The 20,542-nt window shown below is 36.5% G+C and overlaps 2 protein-coding genes across 2 annotated transcripts; one reads left to right on the top strand and one right to left on the bottom strand.

Moving 5' to 3' along the window:
* Positions 1 to 252: 252 nt before the first annotated feature.
* Positions 253 to 10,579, bottom strand: nup85 (nucleoporin 85). Its single transcript, XM_079883577.1, has 19 exons — positions 10,409 to 10,579; positions 9,978 to 10,071; positions 9,733 to 9,889; positions 9,585 to 9,655; positions 9,460 to 9,503; positions 8,313 to 8,382; positions 7,231 to 7,352; positions 7,018 to 7,152; positions 6,442 to 6,564; positions 6,235 to 6,366; positions 4,583 to 4,689; positions 4,419 to 4,502; positions 3,627 to 3,692; positions 3,059 to 3,210; positions 2,786 to 2,903; positions 2,183 to 2,283; positions 1,574 to 1,725; positions 580 to 669; positions 253 to 476 (listed from the first exon to the last, which is right to left on the bottom strand). The coding sequence occupies exons 1-19, from the start codon at positions 10,442 to 10,444 to the stop codon at positions 378 to 380; spliced, it is 1,953 nt and encodes a 650-aa protein (XP_079739703.1). The 5' UTR covers positions 10,445 to 10,579; the 3' UTR covers positions 253 to 377.
* A 1,507-nt stretch (positions 10,580 to 12,086) lies between these two features.
* Positions 12,087 to 20,267, top strand: sumo2b (small ubiquitin like modifier 2b). The gene is made up of 4 exons (XM_079875103.1): positions 12,087 to 12,228; positions 14,322 to 14,453; positions 17,953 to 18,024; positions 19,591 to 20,267. The coding sequence occupies exons 1-4, from the start codon at positions 12,208 to 12,210 to the stop codon at positions 19,651 to 19,653; spliced, it is 288 nt and encodes a 95-aa protein (XP_079731229.1). The 5' UTR covers positions 12,087 to 12,207; the 3' UTR covers positions 19,654 to 20,267.
* The last annotated feature ends 275 nt before the right edge of the window (positions 20,268 to 20,542 follow it).

Below are 20,542 nucleotides of genomic sequence, written 5' to 3'. Positions count from 1 at the left end.
AAATTGTATAACTGGTGTGAGATTTTGTGTAAGGTAGAGTCTGGCCTGCGACCTCCTCGTGAGACTCTGACGCTTGGCTCTACCGATGAAACTGCAAACTATTCTTCAGTAAATTTTTCTCTATTTGATTGAACCTCACGTCTCCTAGTCTTCTTTCATCATATCTGGGTCTGGGTCCTTAAGCTGTTACCCCCTAACACCTCACAAAGTCACAAGACCTTTATATGAAGACAAAATAAATCCATATGAAATACCATTTTTTGCAAATACTGGAAAAGTTTTTATAAAAGACAACACATTTTTTAATCCAAGTTTTTTGAATTATGTACAGGACACAAAAAAACAGCTTTAAATGTTATTTAAATGATCGGATGAATTTATGTTTCAATCGTTCCCTCTTTAACGATGGCCATGGCGAGGTTACGGGCCAGAGACAGTCGCAAGAGCTCCGTCTTTGTGGACTCGATATCTTCATCCTAAAACACACAGAGGAAAAACAGCTTAGAAACATCTTAATTTACAGCTAAACCTTATAATGGGCAGCTCACGTGCTTCTGGGACATTCTGGACGAGCAGTACCTGGTCTGTCTGCTTTGGCTCTTTGGTTTCTGAGTTCAGTTCCTCCAGACAGGACATGAGCTCATACGTCTGATCCACGGAGAAGATCACCTTTACATGCAGGAAAACAGAGCGATTCAAACGATATGCCAAACACACTATGGTCAACTTTTATGGGTTAAGCTAATATGTTTATGTTTATATTTATGCATTTGGTAGTCGCTTTTATCCTAGCATTTAAGGCAAATATTTAATCAGTTGATAGTACAGACCAAGCGTGCCGCACAAGTGCTGAAAAGTGAAGCCAAAGCGTCTCGATCGCCTTTTGATATTACTTTTTCCATTTTTAATGCATTTTTTTGGGGGAGTTTTCTTTATTTTATTTACCTTCAAATTACTATATTTTATCAATAAATAAATAATTTAAGCACATTCCTCACATTCTTACCACTTAAATTCAAAATAACTCACAATTGCATGCATAACCCTTTTAATTCAGCTCAAAATATCTTACATTGGGTGTCTTTGCCGACCTCTTGTGAAAATAATGATAATATGACTCTAGCTACTAGATGGCCTTATAGCTCTATATGGAGCAAATGAGCTGTTCTTCTGGATCCTAAACTCAGTTTCTCTTCAGTATGCATTCAGATACGCATGTAGACATTAGAAAATAATTTTTTGGTAAAGGTTTAGGATTTTCTGTGTATTCCTCGCATTCCTTTCATTCCTAAGGGGGTCAAATTGACCCGTGAGGGAAGAATTTGTTACTTTTTTTTTAAATTTCAACCACAAAACTCCTTGAATCCAATCAAAAAATGTTTTTTTGTGTATTCGTTGTTCAAGTGTGACAAAAGTCCTATGGTCCTGGACCCCTCTGATGCACACTAAATTAAAAAAAAGTTTTGGATCAAAATGACCCGAGGGAATGAAGTTCTATAGCCAAACTTTCATTGTTCCTAGCACCTACTCTACTAAGGTTACGGGTTGGTGTAAAGCATGAGGTGTGAGTGACCTCCTTCTGCTCCAGCAGTGGCAGTGCGTCAGTCAGCAGGGTCATCCACAGGCTGCGCGGGGCGATCTTAGCCGTCATGAGGGACAGCAGGAGTCTGGCCGCCTCAGAGAAGCGGTTCTCGCCGTAAAGCCGGTGAAACTCACGGTACTTTCCTAAAAACACACACGCACACATGGTCATACATCTCATAGACTACAGACCTTCTTAAAGAATAAAAAGGCATTAGTAATCGTTTTTAAGTCTGTGATGTGACATCGTTCAGAGTGAAACAGGATATCTGACAAGAAAAACATGGACTTATAACAGAATGAGTCACAGCTGAATGTGCATTTGCTGAAAACAATAACTTATAAATTGCTTTAGCTATTGGTCAGTATTAATACATGAAGAGAAAGTTATTAGATGAAAGACAAGCTATGTGATAATATGATGTGCACTGATGAATCCTTCACAGTTAGTGAAGGACAGCCGAAGTGAAAGCTGTGATAAATAGTCATGTGAAAAAACCAGCAGACAGAAATATGAGTTGTTCATGAAAAATTCATGAAACCGTATTATAGCAGCTCTTCAGATAAATCACAAAAATGTCGTCGGTTTGTCATGTTGTACCTAGAAACGTCAGTCTGTCACTGAGCAGCATGGCAGGACCCAGATTATCCAACAAATCCAGATCTGTGAAAGAGCCTTTATTACTGTAATCCTGAAGAAACCTGCGCAAAACACATGGAAAGAAGCGTTAGGAGAAAAAGAGCAATTTAATAATTATATATATATATATATATATATATATATATATATATATATATATATATTTTTTTTTTTTTTTTTTATTCTTATATATTATATGTAGCATTAAGACAATTAAGTCTGTTTTAGAACATTACAGTAATGGTAATTTGAAGTTGTAAAAAAATAATAATTATAGGTTAAAAAGACAACATGATAACCAATTATGTATATTGGCAGGGGTAGGTAGGGTGGATGGACTGATAGATAGGGACAGATGGATGGATGGATAAGAAAGATAAGAGATGGATAGATGGATGATGGATGGATAAGAAAGATAAGATGGATTATAGATGGGTGGATAAGATAGATAAGAATGATGGATGGATAAGATAAGATGGATTATGGATGATGGATGGATAGATGGATAAGATAGATAGATAGATAGATAGATAGATATGGACAGACAGACAGATAGATAGTAACCTCTCAGAGATGAGTGTGGCGAAGGCTGCGTCTTTTGCTCTGATGCTCCAGGACAGAGCAGATCCCAGTCTGTTGTTCCTCAGAGCTCGTTTAGCCATGATCTTACAGATACTGCGCACTGCAACACACACACACACACACACACACACACACACACACAGAATGTAATGTAATAGACTCTTTCTGGAAAAGAGCAGCCGGTTTAGACAGGAAGAGGATCACAGTTTTTGGTGACTGATCAGTCGACCTCAGTGTTTGAGTGTGTTTGCTCACCCTGTTCACTCATCTGTCGGTCCTCACAGATACGCAGGACTTTAATGGCTTTGCGTTCGGTGTCGAGCGGGACTCTCTCAATCTGCAGCTCCAGATACACACGACCGAACTCAGGACAGTGATCGAAATAATCCACCGCCAGCTGCCACAGACTAACACACACACACACACACACACACACACACACACACACATATGAGAAATACATCATTTCTGAGCATCAAATCTTCATGATTTCTGAAGGATCATGTGACACTGAAGACTGGAGTAATGATGCTGAAAATTCAGCTTTGATCACAGGGATAAATTACACTTTAATATATATTCACATAGAAAACAGCTGTTTCAAATTGTAATAATATTTCACAATATTCATGCTTTTACTGTATGTCTGATTAAATAAATGCAGTCTTGGTGAGCAGAAGACACTTATTAAATTTTAACACTGAAAAAAGCATTTTCTATAAAGCTGCTCTGAAACAATTTGTACTGTGAAAAGCGCTATTTAAATAAATTTTAGTTACATGTTCTCATTAATTCAGCAGAGATAAATAATGTGTTTAATCACCTGTGATGTGTGAAGAGACCTGAGGCGTACTCCAAAACCAGAAACTCACGCAGATTAGAGCCAAAACTACAAACACACAGAACCATCACATCCATCAAAACCTTCTCAAAGAGACGCATGAATCTGTACCTTTACCTTTCCTTTAAAGCTACCATAACAGAGGTCATTTACATATAGGAGGAGTGAGGGTGGAAAATGATCATATAAACAGGGTTTGGTAACGCTGTCAAATCACTAGCCAATTTAGTGTGTTATTATTATGTTTACTCACTTTGCTGGGGAAGTTTGTGAAAGACTAATCTGATATTAAATACAGCGCATTGCGCAGAATCTGAACATATCTTGAACACACACGTCACTATGCAACAAATAACGGCACGCTTCATTTGAATTGAAACAATAGCGAAGATTAAAAAGCATGTGGTTAACAGAAAAAACATTTTCCAACATCCTACTTTTTTTTTTTTTTTTTTTTTTTACATTCTTTGTACTTTATGGATCTATCCACCTAAAATACATTTTTGGTGAAAAGGATGAGGATAAAAGAGGAAGGGAGGAGATGCTGGATGACAGATAAATAATAAGCAGTGACGTAGTTAATCAGATTATTTTCCTTTCTTTTTTTGGCTAGTAGAACATTCTGAATGGCCGGTAACTTAATTTTGTGGCCAAATTGGCCGGGGAGTGAAAAAGGTAATTTCCAACCCTGCAAATAAACACTAAAATTACTTTTTGTGTGCAGAAACCTGATCATAAGTGTAATGAAAGCATGATGTGATGTGAGATACGCACTCGAGGTTGTGTGACTGCAGCAGTTTGCAGTGATCCAGCAAGTCCGTCAGATGAGCCACAAACCACCAGTTGTTGAGCGCGATGCTGTGGAGACATCACATGTGTGTGTGAGAGGGTCTGTTCAGATGAATGTGTGTGTGTGTACTGAGAAAGCGCTGACGCACCTGCAGTCTTTGATCACCTGATGCAGGTCGAACTCAAACGCCGACAGCAGAATGATGTCCAGAGGCTCGGGAGTCGCCCGCGGACCCAGAAACATGTTCATGCTCGACTGACACACACACACACACACACACACACACACACACACACACAGTCAGCTGGGGGTTTATACACTCACACTGTATCATTTATTCCTTGTTTATATGAGAGTAAAACAGTGAGCTGCTGCTGCCCATTGTCAAGAGAAATGGAGTGTTCTCTTCTAAACAATCAGACAAAGATCTAAATTATAAGAAAATATATAACAAAAAGCAGAACATTACAGAAGTTTTCATAAGGTAACAAAAACATATATACTGTTCAGACATGCATGATGAATTCTCAGCGGTTTGTATGATACCTGGCAGCTTTACTCGTGGTGTGTGTGTGTTGCATGTAGGGTTATTATAACTAAAATAAATAAAACACAGAAACATAAGCCTGATTTTAGGATACTACTGTAAAGAGAATGTGTAGTGCTGAACTGTTGTGAAAATTAATTTAGAGATAAAAATAAATGATGCAAGATGCAAAATACAATTTTCTTTGTGAAGCATGACTTATAGTTATATTATATAGATGGGTTATTATAGTTAACTAAAACCATTACAAACTTTGTTAATTGAAATAAAATAAAGAAAGTAGCATTTCTAATTTTAATTTTGTTTAACTGAAACTTAAATAAATATATAGAAAAAAAATTAAAAATAACTACTAAAAATGTCAAAAACAACAGAATTACTCAAATTAATAAACATAAAACATAAAATATTAAATTATAAATAGCCATAGAACTATAATAGTATAGGCCTGTCATGATCATGAATTTTGTGCTAACGATTAATTGTCATACAAATCATGGCAATTAATGATTTAATTCGGTTTTAAGATTTTTTTGAAGGCCCATTTAATTTACTTTAATGCTGTAAAAATGTATAATATATATATAACTACTTATATATTAATATAATATATAATATTGGCCCATATGATTTTCTTTAATGCTGTCAAAATAAATATTTATATAATACTATAAAATATAATATAATCTTATAATAAATACAATATAGTAATATAATTAAATAACCTTAATATAATATAAACTTAATTCCATATGAAGGAAGACCTTTGATATTTGTGTGCTTATATATATATAATTTTTTTTTTTTTTTTTCCATTCTTTACTACATGATTTGGGACTTAGGTTTTGGGAGCGAGGATCGGCTCCAGGACCAAGCCACAGGGCCACAGACCCCCCCAGAGCCGATCCCCAGACTCCCCGGGAGAAGCGGTCACCCCACTTCCCCCAAAACCAGAATGGTCCCTTGCAGGACACCCTTTGCACCGGCAGGCCCACCAGGGCCGCGGGGCTAGGCGCTCCAAGCCGGGTATGGAGCGCCCTGGCCTCCACACTGGAGGAGGAGACACGACATCACACATTTGATGGCATTTCTTTAAGCACTTAAATTTCCCTTATTTAGAGGATAAAATGTAGCTGTAATCTAAACTGCACAATTATTGCGGGTATCTCAAATAATTGTGATTACACTGAATAACCACGATCATACGCTCACTCAATAACCGTGCCTGTCCTATGACGGTAAAGGAACACTACCTGTGCGTAGTAGTGCAGGTCGGGCGGTTTGATGGTGGGGTGTGTGAACAGCAGCCGCGTCACCAGAAAGTGATACCAGGTGCTCAGCAGCTCCTTCTGCTCCAGCAGAGCGTCTTCATCGCCCACCAGGATCTGACAGAGACGCACACAATCAGGGTGATGCTGATGATACCTGATCACGGGTCACCAGAGGTCACGACCCCTCACCTTGCAGATGGTCTCCAGGTGACGGTTGCTAGCGAAGGTGTTGTCCTGGAGACTGCGGTCACACTCCTCGTGCCAGTTTCTCCATTTCATATCAAACTCGGTCAGCGTTTGAGTTCCTGTGGGCTAAACACACACACACAACGTGATTATTTCATGGTGACACTGGTTTATAAAAGAAATGAGCCCTAAAGGTGGTTGTTACAGTGATTTTACTACAGTTAACTCTCTGGTGCTCTTCGTTGGTCGATCAAATGACCAATTAATTTTTTTCAACAAGAAAATTGTACTATATTTTAGTTCATTACTGTTTTTAATTTAATATTTTGTATTTTTAGGGGATTTTATAGTTATAGATTTGATTGTAGTTATAATCCATTTATTCACTTTTGAGCATAGACCTGAAAATGAGATTTTTCAAATTATTCAAGAGTCATAAGTTTTGAATATTTTAGAGCACAGACCTAAAGTTTGTTCTCTTTTTAAAGATGGCACTTGACATATTGCTGCTGAAGTGAAAAGAGTAAAAAAAATAATTCTTTAATCAGGAGCGTGTTGTGTGTTGATGTGTGTACGGACGTTAAACACGGGCATGTTCTGGAGCAGGAGGTCCATGCGTCTGAACACAGAGCTGCTCTCGGCCCGCAGAGACGCCTGTTTGGACAGAACCTGCCGGGCTTCATCCATCCGGCCCTGCAGCACTAAACTGATCACCTGCACACACACACACACGTGAGGACCCCAGAGGTGATGTGTTGAGCATCTGGAGGTCAGAGGTTATGCGCTTCATACCACGTCCCAGTAGGCCTGATGTCGAGTGGGGCTCTCGCTCTGCAACACTTCTCTCGCTCTGGAGTCCACATCTGACTTGTGGAGACGCACCCAGTCCAGCAGGTGCAGCAGCAGAGATCCGGCTACACAACACAACACAACACACTCGTCATGACCAGCAGAGATCCGGCTACACAACACAACACAACACAACCATCATGACCAGCAGATGGAGACAGATCTGGTAGTAACTGGTAGTTTGTAGACTGACAGTCATTCACAAAAAGCCACACTTGTGTGTCAGTGTCCGGGTTTCACACTGGATAAATGAATAAAGCAGTAGTGAGTGACTAGGGATGAGTCATGATTTTCGAATATTCGATTAGTTGATTTAATTATAGAATATAGAATAGGTAGTGCGATTATTGTCTAAAAAATCCCCATGTTTTCAGTGCTGACACCTTCATGTAACCCGAGGGTGACGCTGCCAATAACGCACCTAAAAGCTGTCACAAAGAACCGGCAAAAGTAACGATTATTAATGTTTCAAATATAGCAAGGAGACATTTTAATTGTTTATTAATAAATGTGTGACAGTGTCGGCTGCGATAGTGGAAACTAGTGCAAAGAATATAATAGTAGACATTTGATGACGGCTATTTTAGAGGTGTGTCCAGCAATCCACAGACTCTTTTGAATGTCTTTCAGAAGTTTTCAAATTAAAAGCTCTCAATTAATCTCAAAATAAAACATTGCTGCAAAAACGTTCTCGTACTTTATTTTGAAGGCAAAATCACTAAAGACGGAGTGATTGTGAGTAACTGTTGCTGTCATGACGGATCTATTTCCAGATATTATTGCTGGCGGGCCAGTCTTGGCCTGTTGCCGACCCCTGCTGTTCACCTTGTCACATGGCAGCCTTTAGACATTGTTTTGTGTTATAAAACCATCAAATAAATGTCAAATTATATTGTCAAATAAAGTCATAAATGACAAGGATGCAGCTTCTCGCAATGCAAAGTCAATGGAGACGGTTGGATTCCCCCCTTCAGATTATGACAGGTGTCGCTCTGTCTCAATCGGAGCAGCGCAGGCGTCTGTACCTGGAGATGCGTCGATGAACAGCACCTCACACAGGTTCCAGATCAGCTCGATGGCCAAGAGAATAGACACCTACAGAGATCAGATCAACAATAACAGGACATGTTTGAGTGAGAGAGAATATTCCCTTTGAAAATCACTGATTTGATCCACCACGGTTTGATTAGATCATAATAAATGTCACATGAGCAAAAGAAACAATGTTATGTCAGCAGAAAGACTGTTTCAGAGGCCGAGCGAGATTTTATTCATTTTTTCATTTTTACTTTTAGAAACACTTAAGTACATATTAAGATTGTATTGTTGTAATCTAATGACAAATGTATTTTTATAAAATAAAGCACATAAAATAATTAGAAAATGTGTGTTGTTTTAATAATATTAATATAGTATTTATTGATATTTTGTAATCTAATGATTAATTTATCTTTATAAAATAAAACAAAATAAATATAATTTTTTTAATAGTTTTTTTAATAGTTTTAATGGTGTTTTTTAATAGTAATAGTTATATATTATAATAGTATTTTTTTATTTTTTTTAATCTAATAATTAATTTATCTTTATAAAATAATGCATATAAAATAATTAGAAATTAGTGTTATTATTAGTGTTATTTTAATAATATTCATATAATATTAGAGTATTTACTAATATCTTTGTAATCTAATAATTAATTTATCTTTTTCAAATAAAACAAAAGACAGTGTTATTTTAGTAGTATTAATATGCTATTATAGTATTTATTGATATTTCAAAATAATTTTTAGATTTTCAGTTTTCATTTTATGTTGAACTTAAGTTATAACCATTTCTTTTATATTTGTTTTTGTCATTTATTTCTATTTCAATTAATTTTTTCATTAATTTCTATTTCAATTTTATTAATTTTAGTATTATACTCATTTTATTGCAGCTAGTTACCAATGCAACATTTCTGATTTTCTCATGTAATATTTATATGTTATTTCAAATTTATTTTATTTTAATGTTTTATTTTAGTGTTTAGTTGTCTGATAAATGATGTGCAGAACCAGTGTTTCGATAGTAGTTTCATTCTAACAAAAAACATTTTCGTTAATACAATCTGCACTGGCCATGAGTTACTGTATCAGTCGATTCATATTTCACGGGAACTTCAGCATGTACCTGATCTCCATACTGTGACGCTATAGACCCCTCTTGTGCTGAAACTGGGAAGAGAAACAGCGTGATCAGCTGATCAAATGCATCATCCTCCTCATGCGTGATGCGTGTGTCATGTGACCACTTACCTGCGTTCTGCTGAAGTTCCTCCATACAGGCTCTGATCACAGACCTGTAGTTTTTACTGATGCTCACGAACCTGCGGGAAACAATGACAGATCACAAACACACACCAGGACACACTCTGCGTGCGACGTTTGAGGTCTGAGGACTCACTGCGTCTTCTTGTTTTTGCTCGGGACGTCCTCTTTGATTTTCTGCAGCCCCACGAAGATGAGATGCGACTCGTTGAAGAGCTTACGCAGGATGGGGGAGCAGATATCTTCATCTTTCCTCACGATGTGGACGAACGGAGAGCCCGCAGACTTCGGACCTGAGCAGGAACACACACCATTGACAGTTTTTATGATGCCTCTTTCACACACACTCTTTCCAGGATCCAGTGTGGATGTTAGTAATACCTTGTAGTTTGTAGTTTGTCTCATAGACTAACAGATCTCCAGGACCCCATTCAAAACCCAAGTGCCTCTGATGAAATCCAGCGCCGGGAATCAACTGCAAGAAAAACAAATGGAGGAGTATATGAACAATGGTAACAATACCATGGTAATCATTCAGTAATATATAAGAATAAGCCAGTTTATATTATCAGTTTATACAATACATATATACCATGGTAGCCTGGTTATGATAATTTAGTTCCATAGTATATATATAATTATATACCAACTTATTGAAATACTATGGACTACCATGGTATATGATAGTTTAGTAATACTACATTCAGATACCATGGTAACACCAAAGAACATGTGTATTCTTCACATATGCATACTTGTACTGTTTATTAATAATCATATGGACTGAAGAACCAGCATAAACCAGCACGTACCGTGGGACTGGGCTCCACGTCCACCTCCTCCATCATCCGGAGATATTAAATCCTCCTGAATAACAGTGAAAAATATGATTTTAAACAGTTTTATGATCTGAACAACATTCAATACGTTCAGCGCTCAGAATCGAGCGCCATGAGCCTGAAGGACCCCTGGAGCCTGCGCGCGGTTAGTACGACGCTCTGAACGCCTGAGAGAAAACACTAATCGACAATTAAATATAAATTATGCTCTGTTTATATTTGTTTCAAATGATATGGTTGTTGTTGTTATAAGGAAACATTGTTTCAGAATTATCAGTAGTGTTTAATAACAATTCATACCAATCACAAATGTTTGTCATATTTTCATAAAGATGAAGAATAAAGGAGAAAAATAAGACTTGCGTTTTTTGAATATTTACAAATCGCATGTGTTTTTGTTCTCTAAAGGATTTTCAGTGGTCCGATGACAATTCTAGCTATTTTAATTGAACATATCTGATAAGAATTATAGGGATGCACCGATATGAACATTTTGGCCGATACCGATAACTGATGATTCCTTATATTTGAAAGCCAATAACTAATTGCCCAATAAATCTAAATCAAATTTTAATATAATTTTTGATTACAAAAACAAAAGTCTCATCATTAAAAGCCATGTCACAAACACACAATGTTTTCATTCTAATTTTATGCAGCCTATTTGACAGACTTGCGCTGCACATGTTGCACTGAACTGTATTTTCATTTTTTTGAAGTGATTCCAATCATATTTTCAAGCAATTCAAAACCATCATGTGTCTCAGCTGAAGAAAATAAGCCATTATTTATCGGCTTTAATATAAAGGACACATTTTCTTATTGGGTCGATAACGATAACATTAAAAATTAACATACATCGACCGATACCGAGATAGTGGCCGATATATTGTGCATCCCTAGTATATAAAGTGCAATAATAATAATAATAATAATAATAATTCCATGTTTTAATTTAAGTTATTATAAATAGTGTTCTAGCTTAAAATATTGCTTTTATATGTAAGGTCAGGGTTTGTAAACACTTGCTTTTAATGGTATTCCTTTTAAATTATGGTGTAATTATGGATTTTTTTGTTTGTGATTTTAAAGCTTGAACTGATTTCTTTACACATTGTAATGTTTCTTTGAAATAAACTGTTTTATATATGGCCCTAATATATATATATATTTCTGTCAATGATATAAAATGATCATAAGAGAGGTTTTATTCAGAATGTAGTGTAAATTATTTCATTTGTTTGTTATAGTGTAGGCCTTTTCCTCACAGTCGTTTTGAATTATTAATAAATAATGGCTGCGGTACGTTCAGCTTGATCTGTGAATTACATAAAGAACAAAATGGCTTCCCTTCCCACTCCAGTGTCAGGAGCAGTGGGTCATTTTCCCCTCGGAAACAACACAATACTCGATGTATGCCATCATAATAGATTCCCTGTCTTGTATCTGATTATATGTGATATTTACTATTGAGAAATCATCGTTTTGTGTCATTTATATTCATATTTGGTTCAACGTTTTTTTTTTTTTCATGATAAGACGTGCACGAATGCGCGTGCATGTTTCCCTGGCTCCATGGTCTCGCGCATTACATCACCGTCGCGCGTCACAAGATACATGTGACCTGCTCTAGCCAATCGTGACAGAGCGCGGAGAACGGACGCGCCGCTCGTGACCGCGCACGCAGGGCCTGTTTTTAATCGGGGGCGCGGACGTGCGCGTCCCCGCGGATTCTTTGTGTGGCGGCGTAGAGAAGCGCAAATACAATAACCATGGCCGACGAGAAACCCAAGGTGAGTGGCGTTTAAAAATGAAGGGATTACTTTTATTTAGTCACAGTTTAAGTCGTGCGAGGGATTGTGAAAACATGGGAGGACACAGATGGTTTCATATTTAATGTGAAATATCGCGCTTAGTGGATAAATCCTGTAACTACCGCCTCAGAAACACCGGAAGAAGACGTGTGAACGCGCGTGGCGAGCTCACACCGCGCGCGACACACACAGGCGCGTTCAAATAAAAATAACGAGGAGAAATGGTCTAATATCAGACATATATTGCTAATATAAGCGTGTTTTATGTGTGCACCGAGTATTTGCTGACTGAGACCTGATGGAAAGTAGTTTTCTGTTGGTTTGATCTGATGATGTGATTCAAATGTGAGCATCCATCACGTGAAGCACAGCAACTCAAGCACAACACTGCCAATAAAGCCACAAAAAACACCACTAAGATGAACATGCATGAGTCTGTTATTATTGCAATACATCCAAATGTAAAAGACTAAAATAAACTGAACTGAGTGTGTCACATGAATGAGGATTTATCATGTTCATTTTAGTTTAATTATATAACCCACACCAAATCGTGTATAATTCAAATAGTTGAAAGGAAGTCCCCCAGTGGTGAAAGTCCCCCCTGTAAAGTCCCCCTGTGGTGAAAATCAAGTTTTTAATGTTGTTTATATGTGGTGTTTTTACTGTGCTTTAAGACAAACCAAGTGCAAATAAATTCATAAAGTCAACACCATTGCTGAGTATTTTCTGCTTAAAACTGCAGTGAACCAAAGACAGTCTCAAGAACGGTTTAAAATCGCTGGTGTTTCTGACGTCACAAACTACCTTGTAACCAATCAGATCAACGTGTGATCGTCAAGGAGTGGATCTCTGAGCTGCTGTGAGTGAGTAGAGGCGGGGCTTTTTTCAAGGAAAAATTTTTTAAATATGTTGCCAGAGACAAGAAACGCTAGATGCCATCCTGGTAGACATTCAAACGCTCTCCCTCTCGGTTAGCATCGGCAAGCAATAGCCACAGAGACACCATCCGTTTTGCCCCACCTCTCGCCTCCGGTCGTCTTCGCTTTGATTTAATCTATATTGAACGTCTTTGAAGTTTTCATCCTCGCTAATTATGCGCTCCGGCTCAAATTGAAAAGAAAAATAGTTAAACAGATGATATTTTTGTAACACAGAGGAATCAAGATAACAGTGCCGAGATCAGTGCCACCATTTGATGTCACTCACTAGCACTACCCAGAATGCATTGCAATGTCAACTTTTCCCCCCCACATTTTATAACAGCTTAAGGGCTGTTTACACGACACCGTTTTCAACTAAAAAACGTAAAACTTTTTACGCATTTTGGTCGTTCGTTTACATGACAACGGCGTTTTGGTTCCCTGAAAACGCAAACTTTTGAAATCAGGTTTCAAAGTGCAAGATTTTGAAAACGTTCTCCGTGTAAACAACAAAAACGCGAATCTCTGAAGACGATGACGTCACGCACATGCGTATTACGTGTTCAGTCTATAGTGTTTCATCGCCATCTACTGGCCTGGCCGCAGAATACAGCGTGTTTAGTCGTTTTCGTGGATCCGTGTGAATGGGGATCGTTTTGACAATGGTGTCGTCTGTACGCGGAAAACTCAAAGGAAAAACTTCTCCGTTTTAAGCGTATCGTTGTCGTGGAAACGTACCCTAAGACATATTTCATGAATTGTATATTATATCTGTACTTTGGGAGAACAGTAAGGCATACAAGTCTTAATACCCGGGGTTCCTTTAAAAAGGATGGAACTAGTTTCTATATTCGCCACAATGGTCACATGATAGCCTGCTGCATTCCCTTTCCATGTTATTGTCATGTGACTCACATTCATTCATTTTTAATCATCAAGCTACAAACGGTTCCTTTCATACTATAGATTATAGATGAGCCATTGTCTAGAATCTTCCTTACAGTATTTTCTGTGTATTGGTCGACCAACATGTCCGATATATTATGCATAATTACATTTAATAGTTACAAATGAGATGCACCTAAAACATGCAAGGAAGAGTGAAGTAAGATATCTCATATTCATACACGTGTGTTTTTGTGTTCTCAGGAGGGGGTGAAGACAGAGAACAACGACCACATCAACCTGAAGGTGGCGGGACAGGACGGGTCCGTGGTCCAGTTCAAAATCAAGAGACACACACCCCTCAGCAAGCTCATGAAGGCCTACTGCGAGAGACAGGTGAGATCATCACGACACACACACTCTCACACACACAGTGCTTCTCAGCTACAAGGATCGACAACTTACTGTCCCGACAGTATTGTGAAGTCCTGGCGGCACATATTAGAGTTCATGTGCAAAATATAGACGAGGTTTCCACAAGCCCATCATAGTTTCTTCACTGCTGAAGACATACAGTAGAATTTTCCTTGTTTGTCAACACAACAACAACAACAACACAACACGAAATATGATTAGAAATTAAGTATTGTTTATACTTATGTAATTCTGAGCAGAAACAATTTTTTTATTTTTTTATTAATTAAACTGCATTTATTATTACACACAAAAAATAATTTGTTTACAAAATATACAAAACAACATACCCCAAAAAGAGAGAAATGCCCTAATTATACACTAATTAAGAGTATCATTAAAAAAAGTTATTAGCCATGAGCCAAGACAATCAGCTACGAGGAGAATCACAACATTACAAACGTTTATTTGAAGGAAAAAAGTATTTGAAAATATGAAAAATACACAAAGGTACAAGACTGTGAACTTACGGCTTTAGTGAGGGAAAGAACTACAATCCCATGATGCATTGCAAACAGCATAAGCGAATTAAAAACGATGGAGAAGCATAAAACTACTCATCACAAATGTTGATTTATATATATATATATATATAGATAGATATATTTGAAGGTTATTGCAAAATATTAATAATATTTATTTAAATATTTCAGTATTTTGAAATCAAAGAAAGATCGACACGATTACGTCGTTTGCAGTGCTTCATGGGAACTGACGAGACATTTTGTTGCCTTTTGCTTGTTTAGACTCTGATTGGTGTACTTTTCTGTACAGCATTATGGGTAATGCAGTTTGTCACCACAAATTGCACTTTTTAACATGATTTCTTTTTAAAATAAGTTTAAGTAACGAGGGCTGACGGCTTCAGCGGGAGCACGATTAACAGCCTCGCAGCTCACAGTAGGGCTGGCTTTAAAGGTTGGTTTATAAGTTGTCATTAAAAAAATCTATTTCCCTGTGGAGAAAGTGAATGGAGTTTTTACTACCGGAACCGTCTCTTGCGCTCTATTCTGCGCTCTCGTTTTATTGCACCTCGGACCTTTTCACCCTCACAAAACAATGCAACCGCATGACAACATATTTCAAAGATATACTCAATAATGAAGTGCCACCTAGGACACATTAATGTGGTATCAAAGGGTTTTTAAGGCATGCTTTTAATATTTTAAGCATGATCTTAGCATCTTTATGTCCGACGTTCGTTGGTCTCCTTTCCTTATGGAAACCGTTTAAAGTCCCCCTGTGGTCAATCATTTTATCCCTTAAAACTAAACTAAAATGACATATTTAATAGTTTTCTTCTTTGAAAAAAAATGCTTTGTGCATTAAAATATCTTGAATGTAACTCTACACTCTTGCCTCATTTAGTATGTGCGGTTCTATGAATATGCAAATGAGCCCCGCCTCCACTCACTCACAGCAGCTCAGAGATCCACTCGTTGGCAATCACACGTTGATCTGATTGGTTAGTTTGTGACGTCAGAAACACCAGCGATTTCACACCGTGTTTTTGAGACTGTCTTTGGTTCACTGCAGTTTTAAGCAGAAAATACTCAGCTATGGTGTCGACTTATGAATTTACACATGGTTTGTCTTAAAGCATATTAATAATGCCACATAGACATTTAAACACCATTAAAAGCTGGATTTTCACCACAGGGAGACTTTAAAATCACTATACATAAACAATGAGAGAAAACTATGATTAAAAGCTTAGATATGAGATGATTGATTCAGAAACAGATGCAGTCGTAAACTAAACATTTGTTTATTTATGTACTTTTTACAAATCGCACGAATAAGGATGACTGATATTGATAGATAATATTCTAGAGCATTGTTCAGGCGAATCCTGAGTCTGGTTTATTCCACCCGTCTGTCATTAAAACAACAATGAAAGACCTTGAGGATGGATTGAAGCAGGACATATGAATACGAGTCTGATATAGCGGCACTAAAGCTCCTCAGCCTGATCAATAACTTCCTCCATGGCCTCTCCGTCTGCTGGCTCTATCACTCCCTCGTGTCCGGTTAACGGTCCTGCGCATCCGCTCCGAGGCTCAGAGAAACAACAAGGACTCGAGTGTTCACGTATGATGAAGAAAGACACACAGGACCAGACTGGCGTCCTCACATCTGTGTACACACACAGGGTTTATCAGCGCTGTTAACACACGGGGTTAAGATGCTCCTCGTGATCTTCAGGTCGGGAACATGTTCTCCTGGCAGAGGCGCAGGGTTTAATCTCATTGTGGCGCTGGGAGTTTGGCCGGCAGAAGTAGGACAGCGTTCAGTGGAAGGAAGCGGAGGAAACCCGTGTCGACAGCAGAAAACACATATCAAGGCCTGAGGTTTCAGCTGATCTCTGTCTGACTCTTCTCGGGTTGAGGTTTAGAAGATGATGTGGATGCGCCCTCAGATGTTAACGCTGCTTTCTTCTCAGAGGGATCTGCCAGTCGATTCAACCGATTCGGCAAAAAGAACAAGTCTAATCGAGTCATTCATTCAGGATATATTCAGTTTTCAGCTGGTTATTATCACTAACTAACACTATTAAAACACGGGTTTTGTTCATTGAAATAAAGTTAAGAAAAATGAAAAAAAGAAAATATGAATATTACATTAAAGAATTTAACTTAAAGTCTAATTCAGTAATTCATTATTAGGGTTTATTTGGTTTTCAGCAGGTTATTATCGCTAACTAATACTATTAACACATTATTGTTAATTGAAATAAAGGTGAAATAAATTAAATTAAATTAAAATATATTTATAGTAGATGAAAAAAGTAACTTATTTATTAATTGCCAGAGAATTTGATCAGAATTTTGAATTAAAATAACTAACTAAATAAAAATGTATCATTAATAACTAATAAATAAAAATAAAAAATGCTAAAAAAATAAATTAAACCTAAACATTAATATTTAAAATAAACCAAAACTAATCAAAATAAAAAATCTCACAAAATTACTAAAATGTGAAAATGAAAACTGAAGCTAATTCAACGCACTAATAAAAACTAGTATATAATATAAAATAAAATACAAATAAATTAAACCTAAATATTAATATTTAAAAAAGAAAAACTAATCAAATTTTCAAAATCTCTTTACAAAATTACTAAAATATAACAAAAATTTAAATGAAAACTGAAGCTAATTCAGCGTATTAATACAAACTAGTATATAATATAAAATAAAATACAAATAAATATTCATATTTAAAATAAACCAAAACTAATAAAAATGTCAAAAGCTCATTACAAAATGACTCAAATATAACAACAATTAAAATGAAAACTGAAGCTAATTCAACATATTAATAAAATCTAGTGTATACCAGTGTATAACTAGCACAGATGTTGAGTGTTGAGTGTTGGTGAAGTGTGTTGGACTGATGTGCTCGTGTGTTTCTGCAGGGACTGACGATGAGGCAGATTCGGTTCCGGTTTGATGGACAGCCTATCAATGAAACAGACACGCCCGCACAGGTATGACATCACTCTCTCTGTGTGTGTGTGTGTGTATGTGTGTGTGTGTTATAGGGACCAGATGTCCCCACTAGGATAGTGATACCAGTCATTTTTCCCTTGTTGGGACATTTTCTCGGTTCCCATGAGGAAAAAAGGTTATAAATCTATAGTAAATTATGTTTTTTTAATGATGGGTAGGGTTATGGTTAGAGGAAAGAATATATCATTAGCTCAGTATAAAAACCATTATGCCTATGGAATGTCCCCATAATGATGATAATATTTGTTTGTGTGTGTGTGTGTGGTTGTGTGCAGAGGTGTTTAAAGGCCAATCCACAGCCCACAGACAAACGGCAACAAACAAGTTGGCTGTTGGATTTATAATTTAATGAAAAATATCTGTCATGTTCACACTGCCCCGACAGACACTGATTGAACATGTTCAGTCGAGTGAAAACAAACCCCGACCAACGCCAACAGACGCAGACACACACACACACACACTGATCTGACAAAACCCAGCAAACGTGTTTGTCTGTGCGCTGTGAACTGGCCTTAAGACCAGAAGGAATCAAGCTGAACTCTATTCTTCTCAGAGGAAAAGGCGAAGCTCACAAAGCCTGAATGTCCAGCTCATATTCAATCCATACTTAATAAAACAAAGCCTAATTGCATTATTAGTCATATTAAGAAAATGAAGCCTAATTACACTGTGACACTATTTTCATGATAATTATGTAGATTTCTTTCCAACTCTGTTACATCGTTTTGAAATTCAAATATAGCTCTTTTCCACAGATATATATATATATATACATGTATTACTTAAATATTATATATATATATATATATATAAGATTTTTAAAATTAATATAAAGGCACTACAAGAAACATGACCAATGTATTAATATGTAATATGTATTCAATACATACATATACATATACATATATATATATATATATATATATATATATATATATATATATATATAAAATTATCAAATTATTTTTAATAAATAAAGTTATTAAATATATAAATGTATTAATATATATATATATATATATATATATATATATATATATATACATATTACATATTAATACATTGGTCATGTTTCTTGTAGTGCCTTTATATTAATTTAAAAAATAATTTAATTACAGTTTGTTTTATTATTACAGTACAAAATTACAATCCAGTGAGTATTATTATTGATAAATGAGAAAAATGATCCAATCATATCATACACCACTTTTTATCATCCAATCAAATCCTGATGGAAATGTCCTGCCCTTATTTTCCCACCGAATCTTCCATGTTGATCAGAAGTTTAATGCATGATTTAGACAGAGCTGGTATCATGTGCTCTTAGATGAAGATTCAGCAATAAAACAAGATTCAGTCAGTAATATCACAGAGCTCATCTCGCCCACTGAATAGATCCGGGTTGACAGCATCATTGTAGATTTGCATCATGGGATAGAAGCGCACTGTAACCAGAGTGGATAGGTGTCGATTCCACAGTCAACAGGAAGTCTTGTTTATTAATAATACTGAATAATAACCCTCATGTTCTTCTTCCACAGTTGGAAATGGAGGATGAAGACACAATCGACGTTTTCCAGCAACAGACAGGAGGACACATCTAAATCAGATCTCTCTCTCTCTCTCCCTCTCTCTCTCTCTCTCTCTCTCTCTCTCTCTGTCTCTCTCTCTCTCTCCCTCCTCATGGTTTTCTGTAACTGCTGTTGTATAGTGTTTTCAGTTCATCACGTTTTCTTTTGGTTTTGTACATAAAGGGTTTTCCTGCTACAGTAATTATTGCATTGGGTTTGTTAATATCTGTGAAATCTGACACGTGAAGCCCAAGTTGAACTTTCATGAAGACTGTCATCTGTGTATAGACCAACTAATACATGTTTCCTCTTTCGAATCATTGACCCGAGGACACGAGCCGCGCGCAAGTTCAGATATGAGCGCACTGGCTTTTTCCAAGTTATTTTGATTGTGTGTTTAAAGAAAACATACAGAAATGTTGTAGCTTAAGCCTGCAGTTCAAATTGATTTCCTGGTTTCCATTCAGACGATTTGGTTTTAAAACTTCTTTTTTTTTTTTATGGTAGTGATCATGTATAGTGCTTTAACGCTTGTGTTAAACATGTTTCGACTCGTACGTACGAGGGGATTCATGTTTCGGACAAGTCCAGCATCTGTCTGTATTGTCTAATCTCTTGTGAAAATAAAATATTCTCTTTTTATCAAACTACCGGTGTGTGTGTTTAGTCATTGCACATTTAAATTGTTTGTTTCAAATAATATTGACATCATTTTAGCAATTATTCGAAATGACGTTTAAATGACTTATTAACATAATTAGATATAATTTCACACAATTACAATGCATTGTAGGTTGAAGAATTTAAGATATGATTCAAAATTATATTAAAAATTTTCAATTTTATAAATTGCGATTTATCGTGCAGCCCTATTTGGTAACAAATTGAAGAGCTTACATAAATGCTATGTATTTTAGGTTAA

The sequence above is a fragment of the Squalius cephalus genome (assembly GCF_949319135.1).
Source record: "Squalius cephalus genome assembly, chromosome: 1".
Classification (NCBI taxonomy): domain Eukaryota; kingdom Metazoa; phylum Chordata; class Actinopteri; order Cypriniformes; family Leuciscidae; genus Squalius; species Squalius cephalus.
The sequence above is the reverse complement of the archived record's forward strand: the minus strand, read 5'-3'. Positions and strand labels throughout refer to the sequence as shown.